General features: G+C 41.7%; 1 protein-coding gene across 1 annotated transcript in view; it reads right to left on the bottom strand.

Moving 5' to 3' along the window:
• Positions 1–21,836, bottom strand: part of GLIS3 (GLIS family zinc finger 3) — a 548,195-nt gene that overhangs the window by 20,744 nt on the left and 505,615 nt on the right. The window contains 1 exon segment of the mRNA XM_088476633.1: positions 21,059–21,225. Coding sequence (XP_088332759.1) covers positions 21,059–21,225 — 167 coding nt within the window.

Raw genomic sequence — 21,836 nt, 5'->3', positions numbered from 1 at the left:
CCTTGTATCACTCTATGCATTATCCTTTTTTTCTTATAGTACAGTGTGTGGCAGTTATAGTATGTTACATGAGACACCACTATCTCTATAACGGTCGGCCCTCAGGACCCCATATCCTGCCCTTACACTTTGTCAGATAAGAAGGAATGTGCTGCAGCTTTCAAATATCTGGCAGTTGGTGATTATGGCACCTGGACACCAACTGTCACAGACTGGCCAGTAATGCCGCATACACACTAGACGATAAGTTGAACGATATGAATGATAGCGATAATGTTATCGTTCATCGCGTTCAATATCGTCCAGTGTGTATGCAAGACAATGTTAACGTGGCGTGCTCCCGCGGATCATTAACAATGTCTTTCATTGCCCGTACTTGGAGGGCAGCCTGACGATATCGTCAGGCTGGTTTGTGCCTTCTACAGAATGTAGTTTGTCACGTGACTCACTGGTGCCAAATTCAAACCCACTAGAGTATAATTTGCTATCTGTGCACAGGTATAGTAATATGACCAATAAAAAAGCGGTCACAGTACAAAACTTACAACTAGTTAAATCTGTCTTGAATAGTATACCAGCAGTAAGTGAATACTCTTTGGGACATTACATTGATCAGAGGGTCATTTTCATGTTCTACACAAACAATGATACCTTTTTTGCATCCATTATAGTTTACATTCAGGCATCACTGCAGAGAATTTTGGTAGAAACCTTAATCAAAACAATAGAGACCATTCAAAACATTCCGAAAGTCCTCAAACTAGCAGACCAAGTTACCAACATAAACAGTGCACCAACGGTTCCAAGGTTATCAGACTTGATGGTGACATTAGTTCTTCAACATTTGCTAAGGTGTTCACCTATACTTCCATAGTCTAGCGCACTGTAAGATAAGGAGTATAAATAATTTGTCAGACCAGCTTACATTGTGTCTGTTTAGGCCGATTCATAATTTAAGCAACCCCTGTCCACTCATTTGTAATGAAATGTCCCTTTATTTCTGATTTCCTTTCACAAAAGAATCCCTTATATTTTGATAACACAATAAAACCACCAAAGTTTTCATTGTGAGGCTGGTTGAGTGTGTTTATCATATACAAAGTTGAGCAGATGGTTTTGCTGTGTTGACACCTGTTTACACAAACAGCCGACTACAAGTAAGAGAAAATAGACAAAATATTGAAAAAAAAAACTTCACTGTGCAAAGTCCTATCAGAAAACATTAAACGTCTCACACGTTCAGTCAATTGCACGTAACATTTATTATACACAAAATCCTAAAAAATGTCATAAACTCACATAAGATATAACAGATCTAAGTAGGAAACAATGTAGATACAGTAACCATTGAAGAGGTTCTTACAACTAGCATCTGTTGCTTCTAACTCCAATTATGCATTAATAGAGCTCTCCTGTGGCTGGGCAGCAGCGAGATCCATCTTGCCCATGCTGCCTTCAGTTCAGGTCAGTGTGTCCACTGGGATTGTATTGTCTGTGGTGCGAGCTGCTGCAGCGCTATCCCACCAGCTGCCCCTCGGTTCACCCCAACTATCAGAACTGAATATTTCTGTGTCCTGAACCTCAGCAGCCCGGTAATGCCAGCATCAGTATGTATCATGGAGATGTGTGAAGGAAAACAATACTCTGTTCAATAAGGCTAATCCCACAGCTGCTGGGTCTGAGCAATCATCCAATAAAATGTATTTAAACATTGCACAGAATTGTATTTCTATTTACACCTTCTTACAGGGATATGCACTGTTACAGCACCGAGTCATATTTATGCACGTTTCAATGTTTTGGAAATAATTTATTTTAAGTGCTTTCCAATAATTGTATGAAGTTCATTTAAGTAAGAGATGTTTAACTTGCTTTGATAAAAAATAAAGCTTCTTGTGGTTGATTGGTTGAATTCCTGTCTGAAACAGATGATCCTTCTAATACAGTAAGTATACTTTTTATCACCTGATTGTGTCTTATGATTGACTCTTTTAGACAATATAGAAACATTCATATTATAAGAGTCCTCTATGTAAGCACTACTTATGTAACAGAGAATAAAGTGTATGCTGTGGGGCTGATGCAAGTCTTTTTTGCAGACTTATCTGTGCATGATCCAAAGCCGATCACACATAGCCACAGGCCAGGCTGAGACCTACAAAACTCAATCTCATCTCCACTTGCAGCTGAAGGGGCTTAACTGGGTGGTAAAGGGGCATTTGCACATCAGTGAAGTTTAGCGAAGGCATATCAATGGAATTGTGGACTATGCCGTGTTCTAGGTATGCACAAATAGGCCTGTACACAGAAAGAGCTCTTACATAGGGCTGGTGCACATGCACACTGACATTGATGACGCTATAAACCCAAGCATATGCATAGGGACAAAGTGGTCACTGATATGTGTATAACTCTCCATGAATGCAATGTGGGTGTTATTACAGCCGATCTGTGGCCACCTCTACATTGGCCCAATCAATGCACATACAATGTTGCATCCCTATTACTATAAACATGCATCATACATTATTCTAGCCCTCTACAAAAATATTTATGTGGTGCTTTATCAATCTCACTAGTTGGGTATTGTGGGGCCTATTCATCATGACATAATTATCATTAGTGATAATTATGATAATTATGTTTTAAACTGCAAGTTTAAAAGATGTTTTAGAGGTATTCATCATGCCCCCCTTACAAAAGTATCACTTCCGAAAAAACTGCTCTTTTTGCTGGAGTCAGCTTTTTGGAAAAGTGATGCTTTTCCCCAGGCAGCTGAGGTATCCACAAGGATTTCCTCACTGCTGCATGGCTCTCCCTTTCCCCCCCCTCCCTCACTCTCTATTCCCCTGCAGGCTAACACCCCCTTCCCCCCTCAGTTGTCCAATGCGGCCCCCGCTCTCCCTGTGGGTGTCAGAGGCCACCCCACGGGTGTCCGGTGCAGCCCCACTCTCCCCACGCGGGGTCCGAGCCCCCCCGCGGGTGTCCGATGCGGCCCCCTTACCACCCCACGGGTGTCTGAGTCTCCCCCCCGCAGGTGTCCGATGCGGCCCCCCCTTCCCTCGTGGGTGCCCAATCACCACCAAAGCCCCCCTCCCCCACGGGTGTCCGATCACCACCATCCCCCTGCCCCCTTCCCCCCATGGGTGTCCGATCACCCCATCAACCCTGCCCCCCCCAAAAGGGTGTACGATCCTTTGTGATTCCCCCCCGCTGCATCTTCTCACACGGGCTCAGCTGTCTTCTCTCGGTGAGTCCGAGTCACATGTCTGCAGTGCACCGGAGCTCTCAGCAGTGCTCCGGGGCTCTGCAGTGCAGACACAGCAGGGGGCTATCTGAGTAGATCCCTCTGATGTGGCTGCCTTGTAAATCTTCACAAGCTGCCATCTAAACAGCCACCTGTGAAGTTTATCTGGGGCTGAACGCCATCTGAAAGTGGTGTTCAGTAACACCATCAAGTTCCAGAAAAAATGCTTTTTCGGAACATAATGAATAGCCCTGACACTTATTTTTTACAAAAGTAAGTGAAAATGTTAATTTTCACATGCTTTTGTGAAAAATAAGTGAAGATGAATAGCCCCCTAAGTCAGCAGGTGAGTCATACATCTTGATTACTCAAAACTAAATCCCTAAAGCACTGTAAAAGGTCTGCTGTTCTGAATGAGAATCAGGCCATACTTTGTAAATAGGGAGCTTGTGAGTCCTGCTCGTACACAAAGTAGCCGGTCATTACAAGTGAGTGGCAGAACTATGCAACTCATAGGTGTCATGGTAAGAGACATGTAACATAGCACCAATTGCTCACACACTGTGAAGGAGCCATTTGTTATTATTTTCCTTATAATTGTCCATAAAAGTTAATAAATCAATTCATAGCAGCCAGTGACACATGTTTTTTATAACTGCTGTGTCCTGCTAATTAGTAACCAGGCTGCATCCTCATAACCCAACCCATAAGATGACTGCTCTCCTGTGCAGCAAGTACTCGTTATAGTGCTTATACCTGGTGACAACATTCTAAACAAGTTTTACTTTTTATTTACCTGCTCTGTGTGCTGCAATGGCTGAGCCCCTGACTGGACTGGCCAGGTCCACCAAGAGCTGAACAGGGTCTGGGTACTGGAGGGGGCATGGCAAATCTGGAAGGTATGGCCAAGCCCCTTAAAGAAAATAAATAAATATATATATATATATATATATATATATATTTGTCCCCCTCAGCAGCACTGCAAAAGGAGACATTTGTCGCACTCAGCAGCTGACCCAGGCCCCTCAAACAAGCCTTAGGCAATGTAATCAGCACCCCCCTTATCGGTACCCCCTGGGATTGCCAAGCAGTTATGATAATATTAAAGTTTTTGTTGGGTCCAGCCTTACTGGACTGGAAATAACTGTGTACAGCATAGTTGATGGAATCTCCAACATCAGTGCCTCCACTCATCTAACATTTGTTGTATAAGGATCTTATAGCACATAATCCTTATTAGTATAGTCGTTCAGACCAAGCTCCAAGCTGATAATAGTGTAGTGCACTGCAGCCACTCTGCACCCTAGTCAGACACCTCAAAGACACGCACAATTTTACTCATGGACCAGTAGCGAAACTATTACTTCAGGAGATAGCAAGCCCACAACGGTAACAATCCAACAGACAATTTGCAAGTAAGATTTAGTACCCTCAGTATAGCCAGTAACACAGAATAGAGCAGAAACACTATGGTGAGGTTCGAGTAACAGGTATACTGTATTTTGGAAATAGCAGCAGCAATGGGAAAAGCAGAGTGAGCCAAGTAATAGCAATGTCTGGTGGTAGGGTACACTGTAAGATAACAGTTCAACAAGGATACCGCTCACAGATCAGGCACAGTAATATCAGATGTGGACTAGATCTTGATGGCAGTTCAAACCGATCCGGATGGATAACAAGGCAGAGTAACATCACAAGCATACGTATGGCCCAAGCATCTAATAGGCAGAGTTGAGGTCATAGGAAATAGGTTGGTCCAGGCAGCAGACAAGGCAAAGTAATTTTCACAAGCAAAGTCAAACTAAGCAGTATATGAGGCAGAGATCAGATTAGAAGGAGCTCGATAGAACTAGCATATGAAAGATATACCGGGCAAGGTATGCCAGTAAGAGACGGCTCTTTGAGGCAGTTGACACCAATGAGACTCAAACCCAGACTGCAATAATAGATCTCAGATATGAAAACCAAGGATGCCAGCCCAGAAAGAAACCATCAGTTACAACCATTAGACAAAGGCAAATCATTGATAAAGTCCATAGAGAGTTCAAAGGGCATTAGGTATAGACAGAGGTATCAATTGCCCTGTATCAGGTCAGAAAAGATTTTTAACATCAGTATTAAATAAAAGGTCACCATGTATAAAGAGAGATTAATTTGATGGTCTTAATGATTTCTAGAGGCCAAGGTATTTCTTACCAGGAATTTTGTTTAGAATAGATTGACTCAGTGACTCTGGTATGAACAGTAAATTATAAGTCATAGTAACAGGTCCTTGGCCCTGTACAGTTTGCTCCTTTGTAGGCAAAGCCTGAGTAAGCCCAGACACAACAGTCTTACTGGAATTAAGAACATATTGATAAAAATGATCCCAATGCTTCAGCTAGAGACTCCCAAACAAAGCATCAGCATTAACATTGACAATAAAGTCAAACTCTAAGAAAAACAGAGCCCGGTGGGCTTGTTTAGTATTAAACAATTATTATTGTTTTCCAGGCAATATCTCCATTCCTCCAACACCCATTTCACTACACAATTGCCAATATCAGAGTTGGTCACAGCAGTAGATAACATAGGGTAGAAGAAAGCTCAACTGAAAGTGGAGAGCACCGTTTCTTCCACCAGACACATCCACTTCCATAATAAATGGTATCTTGGAGTGTGAATGTGGAAGAATGGGAACAGAATGAAATGCTTTCTTAATGTACTCAAGTGAAAGGGCCACAAGAGCCAAAGCAGCAGGGTCAGATCCTGTCTTGATGAGCAGTGTGATAACAGCCACTGTAGCTCACAAATCACCAATGACTACCTGTAATAATTGGCAAATCTCTGAGATTTCTGTATGACATGGTGCAATCGACATGTTCCCTGGCCTTCTCATACAGTATATTTTTACCAAGATGTAGTCAAAAGGTCAACAATGACAATGTTGAAAATAAATAATAATAATGTCTACATTACATTACATCACAATGTTAGTACAGCAGCTGTGATGTCGGCATTGTCACAACTGATTCTCCCTGAATTTTCTCCATATTGATCAGACAGGATCCCGATGATAAGACAGTGAAGTGGAGTATATGGGAATGTCATGTAAGTACACAATGACTAACCTACCCATAAATCCATGCAGAACATCATTAATATATTAATACATATAATATATTCTTCCTGGATTTTACTACATGAGTGTATGTATATATATATATACATACATACATATCAGACAGGCAGCCAATTGTATGTGTGTGTGTATATATATATATATATATATATATATACCTTTATTGATAGGGGCCCCAACACATTTGTTGCCCAGGGGCCCCCACAGACCCTAATCTGGCCCTGACAAATACTATAATAATTCCTCCACTATAAAAATAATAAACAATGATTTGCTTTCTGCCTGTACTGTAAATCTAGCTCGGCCAATATTAATAGTGTTTAACACTAAGGGGTCTGTACTGGACACAGCAGCAGCCACTGGAGGTGGAGAGGTTGGACACGGCAGCACATCAGCCACTGGACACAGGTAGTGTATGGACACAGCAGCAGCCTCTGGACACAGGGACTGTAGTGGACACAAGGCCTGATTCAGACCCGGTCGCAAAAGCTGAGCGCTCGCAACAGGGTTGATGGTGGCCCACAGCGCATGCGCACGACGGAGCCGGCTCCGTCGCGCGCATGCAGGAGACCCGGCTATCGACGGGCACTCCGTCGCTCCGGGTCTCGCACCAAAGGGGGCGAGCTGTCAATGTTGAGTGACAGCTCGCCCCGTTTGGTGGGTGGGCCGGGGGGGTGGCTGCCGAGACGGAGGCGTTCCCATGAGAACGCCTGCCATTTGGGGGCGGCCCCACTGACATCACTTGTTAGAGCCGAAAGCTCTCTGGAGCTTGCGATTAGCGAGACCCTACCACAAGGGTCTCGTCACAAGCCCGATGGTCGCGATGGTCTTGACCGTCGCGACCATCATCCTGGCCGCTCGCAATAGCTGTGGGTCGTCACCCACAGCTATGCGAGTGGCCAAGAGGCTGCTCCGAAAAAAAAAAAGCCCGGCCCTGATTCAGAGCGAGCGCTCTTTCAGAGCGTCCGGCTCTGAATCAGGCCCACAGCACAGCAGCAGCCACTGGAGGTGGAGAGGATGGACACAGCACAGCAGCCACTGGGCACGTTAGCCTAGACTGGAGTGGAGGTGAAATGGCATCCGAATCACAGTGGGAGGAACTTATATAGAATCCAAAACTGGCAAGAATCCAACTCCAGGATGATGGCGTTTTGCCTCGATTTGGAATCCGAGCAAGGCGGGAACACACAAGCCGCCGCTCGGATACACTCGAATCGGGGAAGTTCGGGTGGACTCCGCTTTCAGAAAACCGAGCCTGCACAACTCTAATAAATAAGGATGATTATAAAGATCATGTTTCAGCGAGAAAGTTTGTTAACAGGCCCCGGTGTTTAACTTATATAATGGTTTAACTTATGTAATGGGAAAACATTTTATGTTGTTATTTTAATCTCATCAGAACTGCTTTCATATACTGTATATTTAACAATTAATATGATGTTAGTATTTTATGTAAGCAGGTACAAAAAACCCTTGAAATATATGTGTGAAATAAAGAATAAACAAGAAAGGCCTATTGAATGTTGCACAAAATCAAAGCACCATTAACACTAGACTATTCATACCTTACACACATGTTGCTCTAAGTACTGTAAGAAGAAGTAAGACAGGGCCGCAACTAGGGGAAACGGGGGAGGGGCTAAGGGGGTACGTGACCTGGGTGCCGGACTTAAGGGGGTGCCGGGAGAGGCTGCCGGGAAGCTAGGTTGGTGCTCTTGTGGGTTTGGAGCCACATCCCGGCCTATTGAATGTTGCACAAAATCAAAGCACCATTAACACCAGACTATTCAGACCTTGCACACATGTTGCTCTAACTACTGTAAGAATAAGTAAGACAGGGCCGCAACTAGAGGGAACGGGGGGGATAGGCTGCTGGTCAGTGAGATCCAATTGGTTCGCGAGCGGCGCCACATTACAATGATGGCAGTACTGACAGTTCCCCAGCGTGTGGCAGCCCCGTCCCCGTGCCACGCCGAGCTCACCCACCGCACGGCCCTGGCAGGTTAGAGAAGGGAAATGGGGCCTCATTGTGGCTTAATGTAAAAGAAGCCTTACTGTGGCATAATGTATATGGGGCATTACTGTGATAAAAATGTATAAGGGGCATTACTGTGGCATAATGTACATGGGGCATTACTGTGACAAAAATGTATAAGGGGCATTACTGTGGCATAATGTATAAGGGGTATTACTGTGGCATAATGTGTTGTAAGAGACATCACTGTGGCATAATGTGTTCTAAGGGACAATACTGTGTGGCATAATGTGTTGTAAGGAGCATTACTGTGGCATAAAGGGTTATAAGGGTCATTAATGTGTGGCATAATGTGTTATAAGGGTCATTAATGTGTGGCATAATGTGTTATAAGGGGAATTACTGTGCCACAAAACCACACACCTTTTTCATCCTCTATGTTGTATTTTTTTTGGGCGAGCCTAAATTGATCAGTAGTGATACAATGGTCTCAAATCAGTAAAATTGCTGAAACAAAAAAGTTATATTTTCTTCCACTTGGAACTGGAAGCAATACCACCAGGTTTACCTAATCATACTAAAGTATGGGGATGTAGAATTTGTGTAATCCATCAAATTCTGAAAATGGATTATTTTCGGAATTTGATAGTGAAACTGTTCGCCATCCTGAGATGATGTTCAGTTCCCCAAATGTGCTAACAAGATGCCGGCAGCCTGTGTAGCAGCGTGTGCAGCAGCGGGATCTGTTCAGATACCTCACCACTGTCTCCTGTAGTGCTGTGCTTCCACAGGATAATAAAAAAGAGACCTTGTGTAACTGACACCCACATGCTGTCGTGGCTACCTTATGGACTGGGAAGGCGTGTTGATGGCGCCCCCTGCCAGGCTGGGATGGTGTGATTGGGTAACATCAACTTTCAGCTGGGGAGAGACTATTACTGGGCTCTGGGCTAGATTGAACACTGGTCCAGGCAGCAGCATCAGCCTGCAGCTCCAGCTTCACGATTATTTTTGTTTTCGGCTGCAGAATCCTCCGGCGGAAAGGATCTTCGGACTGCACACAACTTCCTTGTTCGGGTGCTGTGCATGTGCAGCATGCCGAATATGCAGGAGGTAAGTGAAACACATGCAGCTGGAGAGGGGAAATATATCACTTTCTGAAAAACCGTGTCCGCAAAAGGAGAATGAGGAATTCCAATAATTTTTTAAAAGAAAACCAGCAAATTTAAAAGTAAACTTTCACCAAAGAGAATTTGTTCTTGATGAATGAAGCCCAGAGAGAGCTATATACTGTGTTTCCCCGATAATAAGACCTACCCCGAAAATAAGCCCTACCCTTACTTTTCGAAAACGGTCCAAAATAAGCCCTACCCCGAAAATAAGACCTAACAAAATCCCCATTTTGTCCGGTCCCTGCCTGCGCAACACTAAAATGCCCCCAGCTCCGCCCCCCACATGAAATGGATGCAGCTGTCAAAGAGTTAACAGTGGCATCCAATCGCAGCTGCAGCGTCTCACTCTCTCACAGTGAGTGCGCAGCAGCTGGCGTGCGTGGCAGCGTCATTTACAGCAGCACCGCGGAGGAGAGGAGAGAAAAAGAGGAAAAAAAATAAAGGTAAGTAAAGAATTGTATTGAATTATTGAAATTGCTGTCAATGTTAATTAAAATAAACCCTACGCCGAAAATAAGCCTATGGAGTTTTTTTGACCAAAAAAAATAAATAAGACAGTGTCTTATTATCAGGGAAACACGGTATGTCATTTTGGATTTGAGCATTTGTTGAGCATCTATTTTAGTACAAGTGCACCAATTAATTAAATGTTAGGATTTTGTTTCAGAGGCATCACATTTTAGCCCATGTGAACCCACATAATGTTCAATTACCATTTATGCTTGCGCACTTGTGTGGGCATGCTCATGTGACAAACACTTGTGAGTGACCTAATAAGTTTTAGGATACACATTTAAATGTTTCTCATGAGGGGTTTGTATTTGGACCCTGCTAGTTCCTTACTATGTATGCTGCCCACTATTGGTTCAGACCGTTTTTATGTATTTTGTTCTCTGACTGCTGATGCTGTCTCCCTTGGACTTGACCTTTCCTTTTTGTTTTGATTTTGTACCAAGCTGTTTTTTTAATAAAAATGGCTACTCTTACTGCAACTGAATTGTCTAGTCCCTTATCCTCCTTATTAATAACCACAGCTTGATTGGGCGGGTTGGGTACGTGATCCCAGCATTGATAATGCTGGCAGTCAGAATCCTGGCAGTGTACTTCTGAAGGTGGAAATCCTAAAGCATGCAGGTAAGTATTCTAACCCATCCCCTAACCCAACTTTTCCTCTAGACTAATCCTAACCTTCCCCTTCGGCAGCATAACCCTAACCGTCCGTCCATCCCCCCCCACCGCAGCCTGACCCTAACCGTCCCCTACCACAGCCTAACCCTCCCTCTCCTCCTAGTGCCTAACCCTCACCCTAATACTCACTGTCACATCGGGATCATAGCCGTCTGTATTCTGGAGCCGGGATTCTGACTGCTGTCTCGGATTGTATGCACAGGGATGCTGACTACATTCCGATAGGGCACATACTTGGGACAACTTAGTATTGGTTGACATATTTAGTTCTAAGGGAAACTGGGGCTATTATTGGTGAAGTCCAAGCAATGCCTGGGCCTTGATGTTTATGAATGGATTATGGGCACCACACTTAGGGCCTGATTCCGAGTCCAATGCAATGTCAATGTTGCACCCAGTTGGGCGATTTTTTTCAACTGTACATGCACCTAAGTTGCACTGCAGTCGCAGGTGTCCGGAGTCCAGAGTCACTGTTGCGCAGTCACAGAAATATCTTTAAAATGTAATGGACATTGATATGGATGTGGCTAAGTGGACACACAGAGATTGTCCATGTTATAGGAGTGTCATGAGTGTGTCATTGAATAGTTGTGAACTCAGATGTATAATTGCTCACATTTGATTCCATACAGAGAATCTGTACCTAGCATGGGCCAGGTGCAAGTTTTGATGGTGTAACCGATGGTTGTGTCTAAAGACACACCAAACTGTATTTCAGTGTCTAAAGGCGCTCAAAGCAGTCATCTTAGTCCTTGCATAATCTTAGTCCTTGTACTGTATATTCAAACATAAGGCTGTACACCACGGAAGGGCTCGTAGCTGTATTTACATAAAGTCCTAGAAGCAATACTGGCAAAAGACGTTCAACATGGACACTGCAGCAGAATCAGGCCCTTAATCAACACACCTAGTACATGCTATGAGACACCTAGTACTTAGCTTAGGGTTGGAACCGGGATGCCGGCACTCAGGATCCCAGTGGTCAGAATCCTGATGCAGCCATCCCGACAGGGTTAGGATACAGACACCTGTCGGTAAGTATCCTAACCCTACCCCTAAACCTAACCCTCCATCCCCACAGCCTAAATCTACCCCCCCGCAGTCTAAACCTAACCCTTCCCCCTTAGTTCCTAACCTTAACTCTCCCCCTACTGCCTAACCCTAAGCCCTAACTCTCCCCCTAATCCTACTACTTACTGTCAAGATGCTGGTGGTCGGGATGATGGCGGTCGGGATTCTGACTGGTGTCGGGATTCCAGAGCCGCCATTCTGAGCTCCGGCATCCCAACAGCCGGGGGTTTATACTACATCCCGTACCTTACTTCTGTTTTAAATTACACTGTACATGTTTCAAATGTACAAAACGTTCACACATATAGTTCTGAAACAATGCTGCCTTTTTAGAAAAGACAGGAAATGTCTGGTAAGTTGGGCAACAGAACATGCATAGCATAGCATAGAGCAGAGCATACAGTATTTTAGATGACATCATTATATCAATTAAGAGATTGGTCCCCTATATAAACAACAAATAAGTTTAAAAAATGAAAACAAGATAAATCGTATTAGGCCAGTGACTCAGAAATGATGTATAGCAAAGGGCATTCATGGTAATGGCTTACAATAACGTGAACACTGGATACTGTATTATTGAATAGACAAGTCAGTAAATTAGCTACTTTTGGTTTTTCTGTATAACATATGTATGCCCTAGAGGTGAATTCCTAAGAGAAGAGAAGAGCAAGATGTCTGTAATTCTTAGAAATAGGTGCAGTGATCCTTCCAGAGCAAGACTCTATCCTGATTATTACATGGAGCAAAATGTGTTGGCAATTATTTGGAGGGGAAAAAGAACTGGGACTTATTATTGGCTTCCATTATCTCATTTTTGGTGATATCACCCAGAATTTTAATCCCTTGATCACATTCATTAAGATGTAAACTATAGCTGGGTATGTTTCATTAAGGTGAAAATGGAACTGATAATGATCCATCTCCTGATTTATGAGATTATCTTAATCTTGACAGGTATGACTGTGCATGGAACATATCATAAGTAAGAACTACTGATCTAGACCATATGTATTGTTTAGCTTTATTTATTAAAATGACTTCTCACTGATATTTAAAGGTAAAGACCTTGTGCTAAAGTTGTGTGTGGATCCCAAACTGCCTCACCAAAGCAGCCTAATTACCGGCAACATGACCACCAAAAGCAAACTTCCATGTCAATAATCAGTCTACTAAAATCAATAACAAGGTACTGAAAGATGAAGATACAGTAATTATATTTTTCTTTCGTCCTGAACTAGGTCTCAGTTTTAATTTGGATGAGCAAAAACTCTTTCTAAATAACTACAAAGAGAAAACATAGGCAAATCAAAAATAAATATAATTGAATATAATGTTTCCAACTAAAACAACAGAAGATAAGAGCTATAATGTCATGGACCGATATTTTAATAAAACAAATATAAATACAAAATATGATAAGGTTACCAGAAGTATCACCAAGAAATACATTGAGCCCTGTTACTCAATACCAGTTACAAATCAACAATTTATCAAATCAATTTTATGATCAAGAAAACCAAGAAGGGAATGCATGCAACACACATTGCAATTACCAAAACTTGGTTAATTTGTACAAAAAACTAATTGTAAGCAGTATTCTTTAGTAACTGGAGGAAAACCAATTGTCATTTTCTGCACACTCCAGTTACACAGAAGCAAAATGATTTATATGTAAATGTTTTTTTTGAGACACATTTTGCGACACCTGTTAACGATGAACTAACAGCAACCACATATATCAAATAAAAAAGTAACAAACAATATGCAAACATTGGGGAAAAGCAAATATGGAATTGTAGCAGTTCATATGGCAAACCATATCTTAAGTTCCACCAGATCCAAGAAAAAAAGCCCCTGATGAGAAATTTTGTTCTTGCCATAAATCTGAAGCGCTTTTTCTTGGTGAAACATTGATGCACTGCTGGTACAAAAATACACGTTTCAAAGGGATTTTTTAAATAAATCTGTGCATGGAGATTTTCAAATACACAGCCCCTAAGTGGGCCCCACTTATCTAGGCCTCAAGAAGTATCAACACTCGTGAAAATATATCACTTGTCTATGAAACATGTGTTGTTTCTTGTAGTTGACATACATCTGGTAGCAATAGAGACTTTTATCAAGACTTATTGTGTAAAAGGATAACAGTATACAGTGCTCCCGCTTTAAAAAAAGCACTCACCTGTCCCCTTTATAATGCCATACTTGCTAGTAGGCTGGTATAATATATTCTAAAAAAGTCCATTATACTGTTTCATTTCCATTAAATATCAGATTTCTATAACACCACTCTCCTGTAGTACTCATTTTGAGAAGGCGGTTAAAACAATAGAGCTGGGGGCAAGCTTATATCCCTCGCACACAGAAGAGAGAACACAGCGTGACCCGGGTCCTGGCTTGGTGTGAAAGGGTCGACCTACAGTAGGTTGTGCATCCCGGGTCCGCTACCTGGGTCGCTAGCAGGGTTATTGCTGGGTCTGACCCGGGTAGCTGGTCAGTGTGAACAGAGCCGTAACTAGACTTTTTGGTGCCCTGTGCCAGAAAGAGCATTGGCGCCCCCCTCATTTTTCAAAGAGACATAATGCACCCAAAAAAGGGCCATGGCTTCATGGGGAAGTGCCAGGGAAGAGATAGGAGAGGCCAGGAGATGCTGGGGATGAAATAAGAGGAAACTACAAGCAAGAATGATAATAAACAGAAATTTGACAGGCTCAAACAGCGCCCCCTGACCTGTGGTGCCCTGTGTGATGGCACCGGCCGCACTACCCTAGCTACGGCCCTGGGTGTGAAAGGTATGACATGGTTCATGCCTAAAAGGCTGCTGATTGGCTGGCTCATAATTGCTTGGAGATGCCATCTCCAAGTGTCATGTGCAAACGGCGACAACCCAGGAATAACCTGGTCCAACGGGCAGTCTGAACGGGGTAAGTCATCTGAAGCCCCATGTTCGGTATCCCAGGTCGGACACAGGGCCTGATTCAGACCCACTAGCGAGCGCAGAGCGCTCGCAAGCGGGTCGATGGTGGCCCGGTGCACATGCGTACGACGGAGCCGGCTCCGTCGTGCGCATGTGCAAGACCCGGATAGCGACGGGCACACCGTCGCTCCGGGTCTCGTACCAAAGGGGGCGTGCTGTCGATGTTGAGTGACAGCACGTCACCTTTGGTGGGCGTGCCGGAGGCGTGGCTGCCCAGATGGAGGCGTTCAAATGGGAACGCCTACCGTCTGGGGCCGGCCCCACTAACATCACAAGTGATGTCAGTGGGAGTGCTTTCGGCTCTGTTTGAGCTGAAAGCACTCTAGGGCTTGCGGAAACGAGACCCTACCACAAGGGTCTCGTCGCAAGCCCGATGGTCGCGATGATCTTGACCATCGCGACCATCATCATGGCCGCTTGCTATAGCTGTGGGTGGTCACCCACAGCTATGCGAGCGGCCAGGAGGCCGCTCTAAAAATCAGGAAGGACGGCCCTGATTCAGAGCGAGCGCTCTGTCAGAGCGTCCAGCTCTGAATCAGGGCCACAGTACGGAGCCGGGGCTTCAGTGTGAAAGGGGTATTAATCTGAACATAGAAAGCAGACTCCTTAGTAAGAACCACATAGAAGAAGAGCTTATTTCATCTACTCACTGCTTACATATTAAAAATATTAATTATTAAACAGCAAATTGAGTTGTATTTAAACAAAAGCTAACAAAGAGGTTTTCCAACAAGTTTACATTTGTATTAAACAACAACCATATATTTTAAATAACTTAAAAATCAAGGAAATATTACAAAGGTGAGCATACCAATATTGAATAATCGACCATATCTGATCACCTGAGGCTGAATCAAATATGTTTGTTCAATCTCTTGCACTGGTTATAAGCATAGAAGAGTTCCTGAGCATAAATTGTATTAACTTAATGTTCACATCCCTCATTTTACAAATTACTTGAAGGGGATGAAGTCATAATGTCGACATTTACAGTGTCAACATTTATAATGTTGACATTTGTGATGTCGACATTGTGGAAATATTGACATGAACATGTAGGCATATGCAGAATGTTCACAATTTTGACATGATATATCAACATGTGAAGTGTCGACATTCTGCAGGAACCAGTGGGTTAGGTTACGCTGTGATAGCGGAGGGTTAGGGTTAAGCATTGGAAGGTTAGATTACGGTAGCGGAGGATTAGGGTTAGGCACTAGAGGGAGGATTAGGGGCATTACTCTCCACCAGAAGAGCTGCAGGATCGTCCGGAAGTCACCAGGATGACACTGCTCTAACTGCTGTATCAGTTAAGACACCACTAGTCCACTAGAGACGTTTTGTAGACATTTCATCACTGTTGACATAATGAATGCTGATGTGGTCAATATCAACATGCCGAGAATTTCGATATTATGACCATGTTGACAAAATATACCACACCCTCTTGAAATTACAAGATCAATACAGAAGAATTTTGAATATTGATCTGGGTGGATTTGTGCAATTTTTTAAAACTATTTTTTAAAGGGGTTCAAAGCTCTATTACTAAAGTCAAACCCAAAGTCTGCTACAGTTCACAACAATATAATATACTACTGTATGTTCATATAGTATTGCCTATCTAGCACACCAGGTGCCTTAGGAATCCTTTGCCCTAAAGCAGACACTTCCTGGAGCCCGCCCAATCATATTGTGCACAAATCCTTGGGGTCGTGACCATGATTTAAATGGAGCTTCAGCAAAAGGCGGTGCTGAGGGTGCATCCGGGTGCAGGGTAGAAGCTATTGGTCTGTGAAGTCACGTTCACCACCCATCATCCATCTATAATGGAGCTGTGGTGAAGCATTATCTACCATATATAATCACACGGGACCTCTATAATATGTCTAGGTACCTTGTACCCACCCCATCTCCTTTCGACCTTAACTATGTATATGTATGCATTTATTTAATCCTCATAAGCTGCCCGAGATGGCCCTTATGCTATGTCCAACAGAAGTCACTTAGGCTGTATATAGATATGCCTAGAATCCCATCTCTTCTCTCATTGGTATGGAATTATTTTATCTGCAATACCAGTATCCAGAAATCTATGAAAACAGTAAGAACCAAAAAAGTAAATAATTGCTACTGCATGTCATATGCTGCTATGCACTTAAATAATAACCAAGTGTATCCTATCATACTACAGACAGAGTGAAGAGCTTGACTATACAAGGTAATGAGGAGGTGTAGATGAGAATTGGATATACTGTAACTTTCACAGCACAACAGTTAATTAAAACACCTGTCAGTTTTTTTATAACTTGATTTGTTTCAATTAATAGATAAATTCACTGATTAATGAGATCATTTGTTAAACAGGGTCGTCAACCTTATAAATGAGCTAATTCTGACAACCACTACGGTATTATGTTCATCATCAATGCCTCAAAAACTATTTCAAACCCCAGCACACTAATTAATTAGATATTGAAAACCAGCATTTACATTTTTTTATACATGTCATTTATAAAACTGTGCACTGCATGGAAAACACTGGTTGTCAGTGATATACTGATATTTAGTCATCATGTCAGAAACTAGAACACGGAATTCATAATCCAGGGAGAAGAAGTCAATAGAGACAAATGGTGTGGGCCTCAGAGCAATTTATTAGCATCCATCATTAAAAGGATCTGGCCTTAATTGTGCACTAGTCTCATAGGACTACAGGGCTGAGAGTGTGGAAAAGGTTAACCCTTACGCTGCCATAAAGGCTGCAATGTTGTACAATGCACTGCAGGATTAGAACGAAAAAACATTCAACATCCGAACATCAATCATTACCTAACAACATAGTGTAAATAGCATGTGGGCTGTAACCAAGCAACCAGGCATTTGCTTTTATTACTTGTCTAATGCTAGAATGATCAAAGCCAATAACTGATCAGGTTTAGAATCTGCCTCTATGACAGCACATTTTAGTTATTAATAGCATAGCCTCAAATGCCTGAAATAAATATATATTTAAAACTTATTATAGTATCATAGTTTTAAAGATTCAAATGTCCTAGCTATCCTTCAAAAAACATTTTTCCCCTTCAATCAAGCACAGAAATGGTAAAGCATGACGTTATAAATGGTGAGTGGCTTTACTCACAGCAGGTCCAACAAATCATGCTAAGTGGGGCTATGACCTTAAAACAAAGTTGTCAGGAGAGTGGCACTACTGCTCTATAGAGAGAGGCTTGTGCAAACAGGAATACACATTACTGCTATAGCTTAGGGGAAAACACTGCAGTGTAATAAAATATACAGTAATTCATTTTCACCTACAATGGCTTAAGCATCAAGACTTTATACACATCCAGTATACAAATCATCAGACAGCACAGCACTCTTGTGCGCAAAAACTTTCTCTGCTGTGATGTCATGTGGCTGCTTTTTTGTGTGACTGACGTTACTCTGTGACATATGCCTTTGCATGGTAAGAACAAATCTTTTGTGGCTATGGTTTCCAAATAAGCCGTGTAAATCCAGCACTATATGATTTACACATGACTGATGCATGGTTGAACTGTGACTAGTTCACATGAACGTTCAATGCTTCTAATAAATGCATGGATGAGTGGTATGTGTTTTTTCTTTTGATGATAGGTTGAACAGGCTTTTCTTAAGCATAGCAATCTACTTTTAGGAGTGAGCTGGTTCAAAATCACAAAAACGAGATATGTTTATGCAACTTACATGCATATCAGTTATTTAAGTACACTACAAGGGTGGACACAAAGCTTACACCATGGTGTTCCCTAATGTGCACGCCTTTTGCGCTTGCAAAAGATCTTGGTTTTAATACTCCCTTAGAGGTGGCCAATAAGATCTACTTTCAGTGAGGTGCTGGTTGCACATTTTAGGTCACATTTATAGTCGCGGGCTAAACTTACACGTAAAATTATGTATGCAAAATGTAAGTTTCCTGAGTTGCACATATTGTACAATATGTGCAGTTAATAATACTCGGTAAGTATATGTCTGTATCAAGATACATTACAAGTACAGTATAATTATGCATTTTTTAAAAAGGATAACCACGTGCATGTTTGTAGTATTACATATGAATACTTTATGATGATAATGATGGCAGTTTAATATTAATGTTTAAAAACTGTATACACCAAACAAAAAAGTTAATGTAGATCTGCAGTATGGAGTTCCCCAGCCCAGCCTGGTCATACCACTACTGTACCTAAGGAAATTTTGTTTGAAAAATGTGCACACCCTCCTAGGGGACATCTCTGGTGCTCAGGAATAGTTCCTGACCTCATGGTCTGCAAGGACTTAGGCAAAGCGAAAGAAATATAAAAAGAAACATAAATCATGTTTGTAGACATATAAGATGCAAAGATCAAACAGTTAAGGTATAGTGACAATAGCGCTGATGGTGAAACAAAGATCTATCCAGCTCGAAACATGCAGTATCCACTACTACCTACTACCTATATAGAAGCCTGTGAGTGTCTGGAACAGGGTGGTGTCCTGAACCCCTGTTCCCTTACCCGGATTGACACTCACTACCATTATATGGTATGGACAATGGCCTTTTTGTCTTATTCTGATTGCTCTACCACAATTTGGACTTAGTGCACTTTACTTATCCATGGTACTGTCTCATGGGAATTGTATTTGCTGCTATACCTTATGCACTTTGAAGCTTGTTACTATATGCACCTTAGTAGAGAGATATTTTGTAGGCTCTATGCCATTTTTCAGTGCAATTCACTTGTTTGCTGTGGTTTTTATTTATTTCAATTGCTGCTATTTTTTATATTTTTATCTTATTTATTTTCTTTTATGATGTCATGTATTCAATACATTTCAGGCTGCCTCTGCTTATTATAGAGATAGCTGTGATTCATTAGACCATCAGCGCTAGTGTCACTACACCTTAACTGTTTGATCTATACTTCCTCGGGTAGTCAGTGATCACCAGCTGCTTTTGGAGGTGCGATCACGGACTGACCACGTACTTCTGTATATAAGATGCAAAGTTTGGAGCAAAGGATCCAATGTTTTAAAAAATATCAAACATTTGACAACCACAGGTATCGTCTCAACTACTTCCCTAGCTAGCCCTTATTAATTCCTGGGCAAATTAATTCAGAGAACCAAATGCAGTCACACCCCCTGAGGCTGCATGTGCCCCTAGAAGTGACTGTAACAGGGTCCGAGATTACTCTTGGCAGTCCTACTAAAAAAAAACCTGTATTTTCGTAAGTCCAGTAATAATAAAATAAGGGTGAAACAAGGAGATCACTTGGCTTGAACAGGGAAAAAGTTCTATTTAAATAGAAGGGAGTCTAAACAGAAAAGTAGGAATGTTTTTACCTTTAAAATATGTTCAAAATGGACACTCAGTACACAATGCCATTGAACGTTGGAGTTTGAAGCAGAGTTTACACAAAGCACAAAAGCAAATACAATAGTTCTAAAAGAGATGCACAATTTTGGAGCACACCAGTTGATTTTAAATTAACTTCTTGAATTGAAAAGGGAATGATGTAATGACAATGCCAAATAGATCAAATTAAATGACAACTCTTACACATCTCAGCTGTGATACAATTCATATAAGTTAATACTAGAAATCAAACACATAACTATTATTTAAATGTTGTAGGTATACATGTGCCATAGACGTTGCTTTTCAGTAGCTGTGTGGGTTTTCTTTTTATGGTATTAGGGTTACAGCTTAAAAATGTTCTGTATATGTTGTACTTATAAAAACAATTCTCACTATTAAGTGAAATTTGACTGTATTATTTTTCTTTCTATAGCTACATTGTAACAATTACATACCCCACATTTATCAGAGCACAAAAGCCCAGGGAGAGCAGAAGTGTCATCTTTTATGTGTGCAGTGTTTTACACCATGGTTGTGCAATAGGGAGATTTTGACAGACAACGCTGTAGTGTATTAGGATACTTTGCTTGCTTTCAATAAATTGCAGACTTGTTACATAATGGCTAAAATCTCATGGACCTCGTTTCACAAAGAAATACAGAATACTTATACTGCGGAAACTATGAATGAAGTAGGAGTCTCTTTTATGATAAGCAACTTCTTCTGACATGTATTGTATTTTGGAGTGCTATACAACAATATAATTCCCTATCATCCAGTGTCTGAAATCACAACCTGAGTGATATATATATTTCTCAGAGTATGCAGTGACATTTTCTAAATAAGTCTACAGCATTTATCACTTAGATTAATAATAGGCTAAATACAAAGTACTGTTCATCATTATGCACTTCTCACCTTGGACGTGAAGACTGTTAGGCTGCACTGAGGCATTTGCTATTGGCTGGTATGTCTTTGAGTAAGCCCCCCCTGTTGACTGGACTTGGGGCGGCTGTGGAGTTCGCCTTTGCATCATACTCAGGGGGACATTTAGTCTCCTTGGGCTTGAATGATGAGGTGAGAATCTAAAATGTAACAAAGTAACAGACTTTAGTTATAATCCAATGTTTATCTAAAAGATCAAACAATAATCACATTTATTATAATTCAAGTACTTGATATTTACATTTCTGATGGTTATGTAATAATGAAATAAATTATATAATATTACACATCTTTACCAATTACTGAATTAGACTCTGCAAGAGGATATATATGATTTCATTATAAGCAATAGATAGCATTTCTTATATGGCAATTCCGAATGAAACCAGCCATATCCACTGTTTAAGCCACAGATAATTGGTTTTCTGTCTATTATGATAAACATGACTATTTGTGTAGCATCACAATAAAGGGCAAGTTCAGGTGAAACGGACCCATCAGTCTAATAGAAAGGAATCACTCACAGATACCAATAAGCTTAGTAGCCAGAGCATCAGGGACAAACATGGTACATCTCATACAGTACATTGGCAATTAAGTACTGGTTCAAAGTACATACACTGTTCATTTTTCATATGAATCAATGTAATTCTACCAGGAAAGGTAGACTTTCTAAAAGAGAATGTGTACTCATAACCAGCCCTAATATTTCTTCTGCACCATTGTATCTCAGTTATGTATGAGCTCCGTA

Source organism: Taudactylus pleione, unplaced genomic scaffold (genome assembly GCF_031769625.1).
Source record: "Taudactylus pleione unplaced genomic scaffold, aTauple2 ptg000190l, whole genome shotgun sequence".
Classification (NCBI taxonomy): Eukaryota; Metazoa; Chordata; class Amphibia; order Anura; family Myobatrachidae; genus Taudactylus; species Taudactylus pleione.
This window is presented reverse-complemented; position numbering and strand designations above follow the sequence as displayed.